Source organism: Atta cephalotes (assembly GCF_000143395.1).
Source record: "Atta cephalotes unplaced genomic scaffold scaffold00018, whole genome shotgun sequence".
Classification (NCBI taxonomy): Eukaryota; Metazoa; Arthropoda; class Insecta; order Hymenoptera; family Formicidae; genus Atta; species Atta cephalotes.
The window spans coordinates 4,195,683-4,212,662 of NW_012130082.1; the positions used below are offsets into that span (position 1 = coordinate 4,195,683).

The 16,980-nt window shown below is 37.5% G+C and overlaps 1 protein-coding gene across 1 annotated transcript in view; it reads right to left on the reverse strand.

Annotated features, from left to right (window-relative positions):
• LOC105618897 (cysteine-rich motor neuron 1 protein-like) overlaps nucleotides 1-1,932 on the reverse strand; it is a 179,723-nt gene extending 177,791 nt beyond the window's left edge. Inside the window, exon 1 of the mRNA XM_012200427.1 lies at nucleotides 1,884-1,932. Coding sequence (XP_012055817.1) covers nucleotides 1,884-1,932 — 49 coding nt within the window. The remainder of the gene's footprint in view (nucleotides 1-1,883) is intronic.
• Between the last annotated feature and the right edge of the window lie 15,048 nt (nucleotides 1,933-16,980).

Consider the following 16,980-nt stretch of genomic DNA (forward strand, 5'->3'; position numbering starts at 1 on the left):
TTTTTTTTAGTCTATTGAATCACGCGATAATGTGCAAAGAGAGGAACGAGACTATAACATCGCGAGAGAGAACAAAAGATAAGCACGAATGACTAGATTTTATAAGACTCTCGTTAAGCTTTTTCTTTCGACGCGCGAATAATTTTAAGGTGTAACAAAAAAATACATAGACCAAGTCGAGAAAAATGGAGACCAAACTGAAAGTCGAAAAAAGAGACAAGATCCGGATTCGTGTAACGCTCGTTACGATTGTGTTCCGTTCATATCATCGTGACCCATTTTATCTGATCTGATAGTTACGAAAAGTCCGGGATAACGAGAAAAATTCTGTTCATGTAGTCACACAAAACGTGAGTTAGTCACTTTTGCCGTTTGATATATTTGTGCTTATTTTAAAGACAAGAAAAAGAAAAAATTTCACGAAATTTTCATCGACCGTAATGGTATGCCCGGCATACCATTTTTCCTGACATATTTCCTTTTTCACAATTATCTCGCAAATTTTATTTTTGCTCAATTATACATATTTCTTTCTTGAAATATTATCATGCTACAGATTGATATACTAAAACCACCAAATAATAGCTATCAAATGTTTAATAAAATAATGCCAATTAAATGTTTGAATATAATCAAAAATAGTATTTCTTTCCTAAATATTTATTAAATAATCAAACAATAATCGATTTCACAAATATTTAGTAGCTATTACCAAATTCTTTTTCAGTGTGTAATTCGATTGTTTAATTGTCGACGCTTTATTGGTTTAATCAATTTATTCAAAAATTAAATTTAACTCTCGCACAATTTTCTTTTTAAACGATTGAATAAATTATAAGTATACCCAGTGGAATAGTACTACTTAATAAACGCGAAACTGGTCAACAGTAGTGACCAATAAAGTTCGAAGTACACAGCACTTTTTGAGTTACATCTCATTGTATCGTCCGGGGAGTTATGCTCGTAAAGTCGATAACAGCCAATGTAACTGACATAATCACGAGCAGAGCGAAGCGTACCAAGTAATACTGATTATACGACGTACTAGACCGCAAAATGAAGGCATATTCTAACATTTCATCTACGAATAATGGTATCTCAAATAGATTTAATCGATCGTAAAGAGAAAATTTTCAATTTTATAAATGGCATTGTTGCAGCCTTCGCGTCAAAGAGATGAATTTTTCAAAAAGCATCAAAAAGCAGATTTCTTTAGTCTCATCAGTAAGAAAGTGTGTGCAATGACGATGGAAAAACCGTAAAAGAATTGTGACACTCGGGAGATCAGCGAAGTGCAGGACATAAATCACGAGTTAATTTTTTAAAAAGCACTCGCGGTCGCGATGCACTGCAAATGTGCAATTAATCTTGCCAGTGGGTCGTCTTTGTATAGAAAAACCGCATTCACGTACAATATATATATATATATATAACGTATATCTCTAATTAATTAATTCGCTCGCGAATAGTTTCCTAAGAAGCGAAATTCAAACACTTCTTTTTCAGGCCATGGTACGCTAATAAAGAATGCATAAATTTCATAGCATAGTTTCGAAAGTACGAAAACATTTTCAAGTAATTTTCACTAATTCGAAGTAATTCATGTATTTCATTCATCCGATAAAGTTCAACTTTCTGCTCTTTCAAACGAACAATTTTCTGACTGCGCGTAAAATTTAATTTTCATTGCGCGTTATCGCCTCTAGATAACCAATTCAATTAATCTCGTAATAATGGATGAAGAAGCAATCGCTCAACGGCATCGTTTAGAAACGAGCAAAACGCCGCGTATAGTAGCAATCGACACGACGAACGGCGTTTCTAGTCGCCACACGATCGACCTGCCGATCGATCAGCAATAAACAACAGAATGATCGACTTACCGATGATGCAGCAGAAGAGCAGCAGGACCATTACTCGTAACGACCTCATAGTGTCTTCTTCGCTTTGGATCACGCGCACACCCAACACATACACGTACATTCGATGGACTTTTCCTCTCGTCACGTCATAACCGGTGTCTTGAGATCGAGTTGATATGGTGTTCTTCTCCTCCTCCCCCCCCCCCTCCCCCCTCTTCTCTGTCTGTCTCTCTTACTCTTCGTAGGTCTCTCAATAAACTTCCATTATACGATCGCCGTCAACAACATCGGTATTTAGCACTCTTTCTCACTGGCTATGAGGCGAAGGCAAATATGTATGCTCTATCTTCCTCTTGCTCGTTGATTCTTCTCTCTTACTCTCTCTTTATCTCTAGCACGTGCGAGCGTTTACGATAATGTCGAGACGATGAAAAACATTGGAATGACAAAAGCGCAGACACAATCGATATAATGTACTCGTTACGTCATTACGAGTCTATTCCGTTCACACTGCTTGGCGCGACGGAGATTATGCGAATCGGCGGTTGCAAGTTCTTTCGATTGACGAGACTTTCTTCTGCAAACAATTGAAATTCGAAACGATACACGCGACATTCGAACTCCGCTCTTTTCGTTTCCCTTTTTTCCCCGTTTCAAATCTCACGGCCTTTCAAGATAAAATTCCGGTACGAAGAAAGATCGATTCTTGTTGGCAAAAATACTGATATTAATTGCACCGTAAACAACGTATCAAGCTTGAGAGTGTGCAAAATAAATCACGATTCATCTGGTGATGAATCTAAAGAGGCAGGACGTGCGAAAGAACAGTTATTCCTTTCAAAAGAGCGTGCAAAGGAGTGACCTTCCTCCTGCGCTTAACAATGCGAGACGGATCGCTGTTAATTATGCGTCTCCTCCATCAGCGAGACTAGCATTAATGACCTACCGCAGTCAAGACTCGTTTGTCACTATATCAGCTCGATGATAATCGCCACGAAGTAGTGCAAAGTGCCTACACTCTTCGGTTCGTTACTTTCGGCTCGTTAGGTACGCCGATCGGTGGACACGAAACTCACTCTTTTCGAGAAGAAGAACCCTTTATCGCGCGAACAATCGAAACTTAGGACGACTTCCTGTATATATTAACTCTTCAGTGATTGTAACGCGCTGCACTTGACGGTTATTGTCCCATGAGATAATGGAAAAGCCCGCGTCGTTTTTGTTGATTGCCTGGCCTCTACAGAAATTAAAAAAACGTTCTTCTTAGTTCGAAGACCTTAATGAACCAAATTATCTTCGCACAGCGCCGTTCATTCTGCAAGTAATTAAGATATCCGATAACCAGTAATTCTGTTCTGTCGATATAGTCTGGATTCACCAGATATAGTCGGTCTTCTTTCTCTTCTCCTTCTACTCTTTCGCCTCCAATTCGCCCTTTTTATTTTTTGTCGCACGATCAGCTTCTCCGTTCAGTGTCCAACGTTGTAGTTGCCTAACAAAATTGGAGCACGATCTAATAAATAGATACGCCAGGGGAATATTTTATGTGGCGACGATATTGCCGATGCCAGAGTTACAAGCGTCCGATTAGACCCGAAGCTTTCAAATTACTACTGCTATCTTGAAATCGAGAACTACTAAATCCTTTCGAGAGATCGCGAATTCTAGATGCTACGTGCGTTCTCTTCATTCTGTATCACAGTCGCGAAGTCGTATTAAATCAAATCTTAGACGATTCATCATGCCTGAATATTCTAAAAATATTAGTTCTAAGATTTTCGATAATTAGAATATCTACTCTGTGAGAAAAAGATAATAATACCGAGATCTTTACGTGCACCGCACGTTAAAAAAAAAAATACAGTGTAACCTAATTTTTAGAGATAACTTAATTTTTTTCTCTCAGCCAAATGAGATATTCATCTCATTAAAGATAATTAGTAATTATAATATAAATATTATAAATGCATGTATAAAAGAAAAATTAGTATTATAAGTTTTTTTTTACAATTGGTACGCTGATTAAATAAATCGAAAAACATGAATAAGTTTTATCTTTATATTAATATGAATATTTCAGCACCGTATACTTTACCGTTATTTGCGGCAGCTGACGACGTTCAACTCGACGCGAAAGTTAAATACTTTTCAAGCAATCAACTAACCAGAGAGAAAGATCGATCCTTTTATGAACGTCACGTTTGTACGGAATGATCGAACATAGTTTCTGCTATTCATCGTAAAAGCGGACCTACCTAGAGCTTTACGATATCTAGGATAGACCATACAGGGACTCGATTTAATCTATGCTACATGATGACGTGATGAAAGGTAAGTCGTATAACGGCCCGCGATTGGAAACTTTATCGACTTAATCGGATATCTCCGTGTATATACGAATAATCCGTGGAATACGCTGTTACGTGTATGAAGGATTTTTCTGCTTTTTACCTTCAAAAATCCTCAACATGCCCGAGATCGTATTATTATCCGCGGGCTTTGCGTTACATAACGGCGGCGTCGTCCGTACGAAAAAATTGACGTAAGCCATTCATATCGCGATATAAAAGCAATGGATTATTCCGCAAAATTTACGAGCTAGTACAGCGAACATCTCTTTTACGCTTTTCAAAACCTCTTTTTACTATTTCTATAGTGAAGCAATCATTTCCGCATTAATACACAAATATTAATCTAAAAAAAAAATCCAAGTTAAATTGCATCTTCAATAATCTAAAAGCTCAAATTTATTCATGTACTTGTTGAACTATAATTTAAAAAATATATATATATATCCAAAACCAAGAAAAAAGACATTATATGAAATATATAATGCAGGACGCATAAACCCTGCCTTTCTTCACTGCACCAACAATAGAGGTCGAGAAAACAAAGTTACAGACAAGTTGCCTGCCGCCAGTCGCTCCTAGGTAAACTCTTTGCGAAGTTGTTGTAAGAGCTTTTGTATTCTATGATTAATACGGGACATCCCGCACGTCGTGCTCAACTCGCGTAGTACGAATGGCTCGCACGCCAATCGATAAATCATTGTAATTATACCTCCGACGTTGGCCTATAACGTTATCTCGCGGGAGCCAAGTTGCACCGAGTTGCAATCGAGCATGGAATCTAAGACGGATTTCTTTGTCGCATTAACGGCGGTTCCTCCTTCTCCTCCTCCTCCTCCTCCTTTTTCTTCTCCTCCGCAGCGGAAATAAACGCGCACGGGAGAGAAAGACTAAAACCTTTTCTCTATCTTTATATCTGCAGTTTATCTTTATAACTCTTTAAACGTGCTCTATCGCGCGAAACGATACATAGCGCTTGTCGGGTAAGCGTCCATCTTGTGATTCAGGTGCACCTTTTGAACACAGACGCCTTATCGTATAACATCTGAAATTGGGTCGCGTATATCAATCCGCGTACAGGGCGGACCATAAAAAATTCCTCGACTTATTTACGATTCTCGAGCATACTTTGTAAGAAGTTAACAGTGGTGGATAGAGACTGTTACCACGCGAGCGGGCAGCCAACAGTGAAAGTACGGCTAAGAGCATTAATATATTTTTTCAACACATTGGTTTTTATCATGGATTATACGATATTTAAATGTCGACAAATAATCGTCGCATCACTGGTGGGCAGAAATAAAATGCACGCGGGCCATATTTTTTCCTCAACAGCAGCAGACAGAAAAGATACTCCCGTTAAAGCGATTAATTCGCATTAGTGTCAGTCGGGACCTTTTTTTCTGACTTAAGCGATCCGCTCACGATTTATCTATTCCGTGCAGCAGCTTTGTTCCGCATTGGAAACACACGTTCAAAGGTGACAGGCATATAGTCGATCTAAACAATAGGCACGCGACATCGAGCAGAAAAAAATTGATACCCACGTGCTAATTTGATGGAACAGATATGCGTGTGGGCGGAACGACAACTCCTATTCCAGCCTCGACACATCGACGACAACTTTCACGGGCGGTATCTTTGAAACTATCCGTACGAGCACCTGCAAATGCATGAACAGATGCACGAGTACCGCGCGCGATCCATTAATCAGCAATGCAGTCGACTCTCCAAACTGCGATGCAAATAAGTCGCGTTTGTTCACGTTTCACGATAACAAAGGTCACGTGCATGGACTCGTGGCAGACACACGAAAACGCCCTGAAAACGATCTTTCAGTCTCATGAAAGCATTGAAAGAAATCAGTTGTACGCATAAGTTCCAAGTTAAGTTCAATCCTTCTTGGCGCTTTTCATCCTACGTCTAGCAACTTGCCAAATCATTTAGTCGAGATTACCAATGTGTGATATTCACAAGACAGAGGTCCCTCAATTTGCAAGATTAACGTTGGAGAATCATTTTGTGCAAGTAACGGTTTAGTCTGTGAGGCGTATAGCTGGTTGCTGTTCGTTAATTCCGTCAACAGATTGCCCGTGATGACTCGAAACATTAAACGCTATGCGAGCTGCTGCATGGGAACCGCAAGACAATTACTGCTTCGGTTGCAGTCGCGGAGCGGAAGTCTCGGAGTCTGGAAAGTCGAAGAGCGAGTGACGCGCAGTACACCGCGGTACGTCCAACTGTTTCGAAATTCGCCGAGTTCCGGCTGAGTTTCCACGTGGGGTTGGAAACAACCATTAGATAGGAAAGCGGGCCCAATGTGTACGTTTCAGAGAGCTTCTCCACACGAAGATCCACACCGGATTGTCGTTGTTGTCCCGACAAGATACTGGCGTACGTGCGCCCGTTCAGCATCCCGAGATTAGGGACAACCGCACGAATGCCGGGACGCTTGTCGTATCGACATTCCGAGGAAAATCGACGAATCGCGATCGATTACGTGCGAGCCACATTGGACCATGTTTCAGCAACACTATCGGGAGAGGAACGTGTATCGAGAAAGTATCGAAATTACTCGCTTGAGAATAGACTTATTGTGGGGACTTTTACAAAGCGTGTAAAAGAGAGAGCACGTTCGTTATATTCGCAAAATGTCACAATAATAAAAGAGAACAAATATTTTATATAAAAATGAAAATTGTGTATAGGCAAATTATTTTAATATCATTTGAACACAGTGACGAACAAATATCTTGAAATACAAAGCAAATATTCAATATTACAATTAAAAATTTGTTTACGCAAATTGCGTAAACGTTTAAAAGCATTACGTGATTTCGCTTTATATATACTTTTTGAAATAAAAAAAAATGTGTGCTGTTCTAAAAATATTTTCATAAATAAAAGAAAAAGATTTTATTCGTTTGATTTGATAGCTCCAGAGATTTAATGGATTGCATTCGTAAGTATGTTATTTGCACGTTCCGACGAAACTAACGGAAGATTCATAAATTTGAAAGAAGCTGAGCAAGTCGCCAGCGCCCGAATAAAAAGCTTTCGTGTGCGAAAATTTACTCTCGTGAGAAAATTATTGAAACACGCCGTCGGCCGTCACGCATAACGCTGACACGAGTCCACGCATTTATAAAGTAACGTCGCGCGCAATATATCTTTCGGAACGCACGCAAGAAGTTGCAACCGCATTCTTTCTCTTTCGTTTCGCGTCTCCTTCACGCATACCTCCTACATTAACGCGTGAAAGACTTTCATGTGTATATGAAATACACTATTATTCATAGTGTCAAATTATATTTAGTTTGAGTTACTTTTAATCATTTCTATGGATCATTACGTCTCTTACGATCGTCATTAATTCAACTAAAACCAAACAATTTAATTCGAGAAAAATGTACATTAACTTTGAAAAAAATTTTTTTTTTTTACTAAGTGCATACATTAATATAAATATGTTATTTACTTTGAAATTAATCACAGAAGATTAATTCACATGTTGAGACACATGGAAGTTAAAAGTAACAAAATGATATTTAACTAAAAAAAAATTGTGTTACTATTACTTCTGATATCTAATATTAAATTTATATTCTTCTTTTTTGAAAAATTTTATTATTTCGAGATAAGTTTCGATTTACCTTATCCGATAAAGACATTTTCACACGTGTTATATTAAATCATCATTAAATCATCGTTGCCTGTTACACGAAATATTGAACTAAATTTATTTATTGCAACACATTAAACGGAGAAATAATATTTAATACTGTTCCATTAGCAACAAACAGATTGGCGCCATAGCTTTTGTAAAAAACATTATATTTTTAGTTAAATCTGAATAATTCAACGACAAATATCGATTCTACTCTATGAAAGATAAATAAGTTATGTGATTCATCCAATTATGCATTTATACAATGGTTCATATTGAAAAACAGCAATTTCACATTTATCACACGTATATACATATAATGCACCTAAGTGTATTAATACGCGTCTAATGCTTCGATCGCGCATATTGGATATGGAATATTTTATTATATCGCATCAACACACAATAGCCATTCGAATGCAGGGACTGTGACAGATAGATTTAATAACTGCAAAACAAAGGAAAATACGATGATGTTAATATCTTATTACTTATAAAATACTTAAATAATTGAAGCAAAAAAGCTTCAAACTATTATTATTATATCTTATATAATAATAAAAATATCTTTATCCAAATTTAAAAATAATCACAGAGTTATATGTATATAAATGCAATTTTATATAAATAATCGTTGCCAATAATTCCAAGATTTTAAACAGCTGTAAAAATTTTGTTATCCATTACAACTTCTTAAGAGGGAATAGAAAGGAGGAAAAGCCTTTTTACAATTTCCCGTCAATCTTATATTTATCTCAAGCTACAATTTTCTTACTGTTATCTTCGGTCGAAACATGAAAGAAAGACAATAGACTTCTCGAATGTCAAAAATATATATCAATGTCTACTTTCGCTTCTCATTGTGTTTATGATAATACATGGAGCGATGGATACGTGCGATTCCGCGTGCACGCAATCGAGCCGTTTCACAGGATGCGAGCACCAGTGCGTAACATTTTTATCGAAAAAGCAATGGTCTCTGCACGCGGCACAAGGCAAGAGGCATTCGAAATGAAGTAAATGAACACGGTGAGGCCACCTAGACGGCGGCCGGTTCGATGACATCATCACCCGTATTACATTAGCCTACGTAAATGCTCTGCACGCGTGCATTCGCTCGTATGAATGCACGTGGATTCGCGCACATTCTCAATTTCTCACGCACGAATACGCGAACGTGTGCATTTTTAACGTGTACATTGCACATGTATACACGCGGTGAGATTCACTTCATGTCGCGATGGAAAGAACCGAAGGAGGGATAAAAGAGCGCGAACGAAAGATCCAATCTCTTCTCTGATCTCTACTGTAAAAAAAAAAGACAGTGCCCGCGTGAGTCGTTAAACTCCGCCGACAAGCGGAGACCAAGATAAGAGGGAATCGAGGAGTTCCCGACGTGTCCACTGCATGCAGAATTCTATTTCCGACAGGTAAACGCGGCCGTCGCTTACATCGCGTCAACGCGAGTCAATTTGCACAGCCAACACTTCGCGCCATTGTAAAAATTAACTGGTACATGCGAAACCGACAAATCCCAACTGCCCATCGGGAGGCATATTATTCTCACACAATGTCATCTGCGAGCAGCGCTTTGTGTACAGGATATTTACGAGCGTGATTATTTAGACGTGAGATACGAAAACTGAGTTTTTCATGGAATTATTTCAAAATATCAGAGAAAAAGAAGAAAATTAATATTTGTATTTTTCTGTCGTAGAGTATTATTGTATGCTAAAAAAAGTTTGATAATAGCTGCTCTCTAAATCTGAATCAGTGGATAATCACTGTTATCAGTGCCAAATATGCCATTGATAATCAGTGAATGAAATGTAAGATCCCTAACTTAATCTTTATGGTGTGATCTAATTAAGTTGTTAGTGCTTAAATTCAATATGATATTGGAAGATTGAAATTAATGTGCAAATATCAGTATTTTAGTTATATAATGCTCAAACATTCTTTCTTTTTGAACTTTGCTGATTATCAGTGCAAAGTATGCCACTTGGTAATTAATGACTATCCACTGATTCAGATTTAGAGAGTACTAAATGTTGAATAATAATTTCAATCAAATACAACTACAAATAATTTTACTTTTCTAAATATTTATTATAAGTTTTACTAAACTTTACATGATAATAATATAACCAACGATTTAGTAATAATTACTAAATATTTAGAAAAATATAATACAATTATTTTTAGTTACATTAATCGAACATTTGATTGAAATTATTTCACTCAATATTTGATAGCTGTTACTAGACTTTTTCTTCTTCAGTGTAAAAATCGCAAGATATTCACAATTAATAAAGATCGCGAGAGACATTTACTATCCAGACGAATGGTGCGAATGGTTCGCTAACGATGCACGCCTCGGGCTGTGATATCAAAAGGTGAAGAGCAGCGATTCTCTTAAACCAAATATTATTCCGAGTACGATCGTGTCACACTACGTGCGCTGCAATTTACAAACGAATTGACCGTGATACTCAGCTACGGCAACGGAGTTGGCAGCTTATCCGGATGATTCATAATAGAGAAGGAGAAAGAGAAAGAGTGAGTTAGAAAAAGAGCGGAATCAAGATTGTGTGCTATCAATTCTCGGAGAAGGGAGATATCCCCGGGACGAGCGCCGATGCTCTCGCTAAGCACGCTGTGCTAGGATGGGTGTCTAAGCGCACGTCCGCTAAACAGCTAGATACGTTCGCCAGATAGGAGATACTTATGGCACTTGGGGGTATGAACTCGTGACCGTCGGGACTGCAGGATATAGTCTCGCGTCCTCTTACCGCCTCGGGAGTGGATATAACCTACGATATAACGGGTATCCATCTCAAGGGCGGAGAGGGTCGGAGCGGAAGCAATTGCTGGAATTGCATTCTGTACGCGCAGAATCATCTCCGTCTTTAAAGGACAACGTTTCAACGATCAAACTGCGATTTACTTTGCTTTCTTTCTCATTCGTTTTACTCATCTTCCCCTCTCTCCTTTTCAAAAAAAAAAGATCTTCATTTAAAAATGGTTAGGGAAATACGATCACTTTTATGCCTGCACAAAATCTCATCGTTCCTAAATTAGCTCTTAACATTATACGATTTGATTTCAATTGAATCGTAATACAATTTTCATTTGATCTTCTTTGCGCCACAAAATGTTTCATCTTCGCATAAAGCAACGTTGGAAATCACTGCAAACAACTCGCTTATTGTTTAGAATTCATCCTGCGCGTGCGCGTGTATACTACGAAATAAATTTTAACTATGCTCGGCGGATTATATAAGATATTCATCCGGATGAATTTACATCGCACTGGTAACTCCTCGCGATATCACCTTGCCTTTACCGAGGCTTTATAAAATACCATCCCCCCTTTCACCGAATCTCCAAAGTAGAAGTGTATTTCACGATATAAGGGACACTCCAAATTCTCGTTTCTCGCACACGAGGGAAAATTTCTTAGAGAGTAGCGTGGTTGCGTCGTTAAAGCGAAACGGGTCTCCCGCATCGCTGATCACGCGCCTCATTGAATTTTGATTGTGTTCCAGCGGTGGCTCCGCGTAGTCACACGTTCGATGACAAGCTCGAGCGCTAATTGGAAATTTAGATAATTGCATCTACATAGGTATAGATCGGTATCTTAGTTAGTCGACACAATCGTCTCGACGGAATTAAACGACCTCGTTACGCTCCGCAGATACACTTTATGGCCCACCTCGGAGTCTCACGAGCGACGAGCCGATATGCGCTATCCAAAGATCGCGAATGTAACCTTAGAGAACGGTATGGCATTCACTTAATTCTAGTTATTATTTACACACTGAGGTCCTAGAAACAATTGTCCAGTACAATTTACTAATAAATCCAGATTTTTTCGTGTTTCTAACTTTTCTTTTCTTTGAATCTATCTATTTCAAAGTTCCTTAATTCTATCAATTTTTACACATTATAGATTTGTTTCTTAATTAATTCTCCATCGATTGAAAAAAAAATTAATTGAAGTATGTCCATTTTTACGTTACGGGAAAGTTACGGGAATAAATATGGATACAATTCCAGGGACCTGAGTGTGTATATCAAGGAAAAAGGGTGCAACTAATAAGGTTAATATTAGGATGTATTTCATAATAAGTCTTTCTAATAAGTAAAATGAGTATACGTGATATATTTTGTGTGCATGTACGCGAGATAATTTCTACGAAAAAAAGATGACTGTTTTTTTCTACATTAAAATTCACCAATAATTTTTCCTTTTGGTACATTTGATTAATTTGACGTTGATTAAAATAATAAATTTAAAATAATATTTAATTTGAGTGAAAATTGCAAACAAAATGCATCAACTTTTTTATCAATTTATTATCAATAATACTTTAAAAATCGATAATCAAGCTGGTTCAAACATCTATCTATTCAAGGATATTTTCTTTTGCGAGTTAATCATTAAATTAAATTTAAATTTAAATTGACCGAATTATTGGATAACCTAAAAAAGGTCATTTAAATAGCGTAACTGCATCCGTAGCAAAATCGCACATAGCTTTGAAAATATTCAGTTCCAATTAAACTTTATTATCTCGAAAATATTTTCAGGTATACTTTTACTTAACAGTAAAACAGTAACATGTACACATAATATCGCACAATTTAAAGCTATTTTCTTTATAAATGATTGGTGAATCGTAAAATTAATCTTTTTCCTAATTAAAAAATCCGATATATCCAATTACACAAAAAATTTCATTTCAATTTTAAGCGTTGTCAATAACGTTGCATTTCCTTTAAATAAATTTCGATATTAATCCACTGCATCAGGCGCAATTGAAGTGGAAGTGCTCGAAAAGTGCAAGAACGGCGTGAATTTTTCACAAACTTCCGGAACGCGAGCCTGCACCGATAAATCGTCGGTAAATTTCCTATTCGATATGCGTAGAGAGAGACCGAGATGAACGGCTGGCATGGCACACGGGGGAATGCATATGCACTTAACGTTAATTGAGTCAGTCCATCCGATTGGAAGCTAACGCGCCATATGAACGAACCGTGGAATCGTTTGTCGCTTCGACGAGTCGACGATTAGCCACCGCGCTCTCGAGTGAGCTTGGCAATCGGAATCGACGCATTGACTCTATATGTCGACGATGGCCCTATCGATTAAACTCATTGTCACGATTTCCTGCTTCGTCCTGAGAATCCTGCGCGAACAACAGCCCAACGAGCAGCTCGAAGTCCGCTCGAAGCGATCGATGTCCTCTCTCGCATATTATACTTCGGCGAATCGATCGGTCTGGCGAAACTATGTGCCCTTGAGTTCTTATTATCTCGCAGCATGACGCATTAATTGATCACAATCACTATCCAGTCAAGATTGAGAACAGAATACGGATCGCAAAGCAACAACAGTATAAAAATTCCGCATTACTCGATGCTATTTCTTTTTACGATAATATATCGAAAAAGAGATAATCATATTCTGAAGATAAGCAATGTCATAATCTTCACAAAAATCAATCATGTTATTTCAATATTCCAGCAAACGTCAAATAATATACAAATTATATATTACACTGCGAGAAAAATGTACTAAATTTTGATAAATATTTGTTTGAATGATACTAGCTAAATACTAAATGTGAACATATACTTATTTGATTTCAAATAATGTTATATATAATTTAACTATTATTTTTTATTTGGTAAATATTTATTAAAATTTAATATATTTTTTCTCAATAAAAATAAGTCTACGAATTTACTATCGTATATTAATATTTCCAATATTATACTGAAAAAAATATAACTGAAAGTCAATTTTAATAAATATTTAGTTGAATTGCCAACTAAATATTTATTATAAAGTAAATATTTATTATAAAGTATTATAAAATATTATAAAATATATTCATTTGATATAAGAAATGTTAATTTGATTTAACAATCTTTTTTTTCTGAACAAATATTTATTTACTGTAAGAAAATGTTTAGTTGGCAGTATGGCCTAAATATTTATTAAAATTGACTATATTTTTTTTTCAGTGTATAAATACATACATCCGAAATTAATTCAATATATTTGGTAATACTGTGGTGATGATAGACCGTTCTATATTGCCAACACTAAAGAATGGGAATTATGAGGCATGTATCTCTCTCTGATGGCGAAATATTAAATTCCAATATCAAATTTTGTGCGTGCCATCGATGCTGCGTAACCAATAGACACGACTCCCACGCTATTTCGACTGCTATTTCGTAATCCACTGATAGCACTGCTATTCTATCTCGAATTTGGAACATCATATTATTGTTATAATTTTGAACTTTCAAGAGAAAGTATATATATTACCGACGTTTTCCGTTGCGCAGTGAAGAATAATACAAAGCTTTTCGAAGTTTTACTACGCAAAAAAAAAAAAGAAGAGATAATCGCCTGGCGATCTGTAGGTACATAGTATCGGGCATTTTAGAATGATATTTCGCTTTCAACAATGATTGATAAACCGCACATATTCTCGGTGCATCGCTATCGGTGGCGCCGTGATAAAAGCTATGGGTGAATTAAGCCGATGAAAGATACGAAGCGTAACGGTGTGCCATTGGCGGTCTCCGGCGTATACCGTGGAGAATTTGGTCGTACAGGTTGTGCATCATCGCGCGGCTGGGCAGTCGACCACGATCGTAACTGTCAAATTTCGTTGGCGGAATTAAGAAACATAGAAAGAAAGAGAGCGCAAAGTGCTGTAATCTATGGGAGATTTTAAAAGTCGGCAATAAATTAGGCCACGCGGCGCATTACGACTGTCACCGATCGTCAAGCATCAAAAGTGCACCGTTAAAAGATAAAAAAGCCAGAATGTTCGACGCGAAGGTCACGTATTTATCTTAATCAAAGAGAAATATTAGGTACATTCTACTTATTTCGTGAGAGGACGAAAAACGCCAGCCATTCGCCGGATGAAAAGAGCGAACGATAGGTTGGAGATGAGTGAAAAAGAGGAGGGAGGAGGAAAGAACGAGAGAAAGGAAAAAGGAAGGAAACGAAAGAAATGGAATGCACCCAAGCGCGAAGATTCTTCCTCGTCCGTGTTATCAAGCATGATGTCGTCGAAATAAATCTTGAGGCCTGCGACGTTCTTTTTCACGGTACATCCGGTTCGCTTCGACTCGCCACGAAAGTATGTTATACGCTAGCAAAAACGAAGCTAATTTCGCTGTTCGAATACACAAGGCGCCAGGAACGGGGCTCTTATCATCAAAGAGGGAAATGGACGTGTCGTCGAAACAGATTAAAGAGTATAATACAAAGTATCGTGATAAGAAAAAATGCCTGGAAATTCCTCACTAAATTAAATATATTAAATATAAATAAAAAATTTTTTATTGCGCAATTATCTTTATCACGCGTATAAAGTGACACGATATTAAAGTTGTGTTATGAAATTGTTGTTTACATTCTCGTCGTACGTCATAAAAAAATCTGCTTTGCAATTCTAGTATACGTTCACATTAAAACATCTCATTCAATATTCGCATATAAAATAATATATTATAATAACATTATATTGTTGTTATTACCAATATAATCTGTAAATTTTCATACAAAGAATGCTACATATGTTTTCTTGATTTATCATCTATAATTCAACTAGTTTCAAATTAATAAATGATTCCTTTAGATTATTCCGTTTTATCAGTTTTGCGACTATATAATTAAACTCTTATAATTAAACGGCCATATTACTTTCATAGGTTCTTGCGACCGGATATTTCTTTTTCGCGCTTTTTCGAACCCTTTCCAGCTCTTCCTCGAGGCGCGACCTCACGGCGTCATGAATAAAAAAGTAATCGACGCCTAAGTGCAGTAACAAATCTTCGCGCGGACCTACTTCTCGACCTGCGTTTTAATCTACATAAGAGAACTCTTTAAAACGCAATCGCGCGGACACGTCTCCGGCTGATCCATTTCATCCGGTTAATCCCTGCGGCTGCATCAGCATGCTCCGAGATACAGAAGCATTAGCTTTTGTATAAGCGTCGCGCTTTGCGGTCGGATTTGCACGCGTGTTTGAAACCGGCGCAAACCACTTCTTAAGAGAGAATCATAATTTAAAACGGTCGTACGTGGCAAAGTCCAATTTATGACCATCCGGCTTTCGCACGAATCGCCAGTGATTTCACATGACGAGCACAATATTTTCGATAAATCAAAATTAAGTCCTATTAATGTAAATATTTTAATGTGTCCGTAAATAAATGATTAGTGTTCCCTTATTATAAGAGATCATTTTAAAACTGTTTCAAAAAGATCTATTGCAAGATATTACAAGACGCAAGATATTACAAGTATATCATATTGCACAGATTTACATGCACTCTTCACGCGTTTCTCCTATAATTTAAAAATTTACAAAATTGATCTTAGAATAATTTCCTTAACTTTTCGAGATATTAACATGTCCTTACGCTTGTCTTGTTTCCTTGATTTCCTATTTGAGCTTGTTTTACGCCTGTCAGCCCAATTGGCACAATTTTTCTCAACAAGCTCTGAATTTTTCAACGGTATTGCGATCCCACGAAAGTTCCCCTATGGGTCTCTCGTTACGCGAAATATGAGAGGAAAAATTTTTCAATCGCGAACGCACGGCTTGTCACAGTTAAATTATCGATTTGTAACGATCGTTATCTATGCGTACGAGCACGTAACGCGTTCGCCGGGGTATCAGACTCCGTAAAGTGACCGCGTATGTGTTGGCCGCGCTTCCGGGCGCATACGAACCACCGAGTTTCGCATTTCACGTTCGGGGCGGCTAACAAATCCGCATTACTGAACTTTGCCCGATATCACTGTGCGCCGCGTGCGACCGTTTGGCTCCGGTTCGTCATCGAAAATACCTCTGCGCGTGACAGACCGTTGATTGCCATCCAAAGACCAAACGACAAACCCGCGAATGTTTGTGAAAAATTTTTTATCTCCTCTCTCTCTCTCTCTCTCTCTCTCTCTCTCTCTCTACTACGTAACTAACGTAACTAACTAACTAACTAACTTACTTACTTACTTACTTACTTACGTTACGTACGTACGTACGTACGTACGTACGTACGT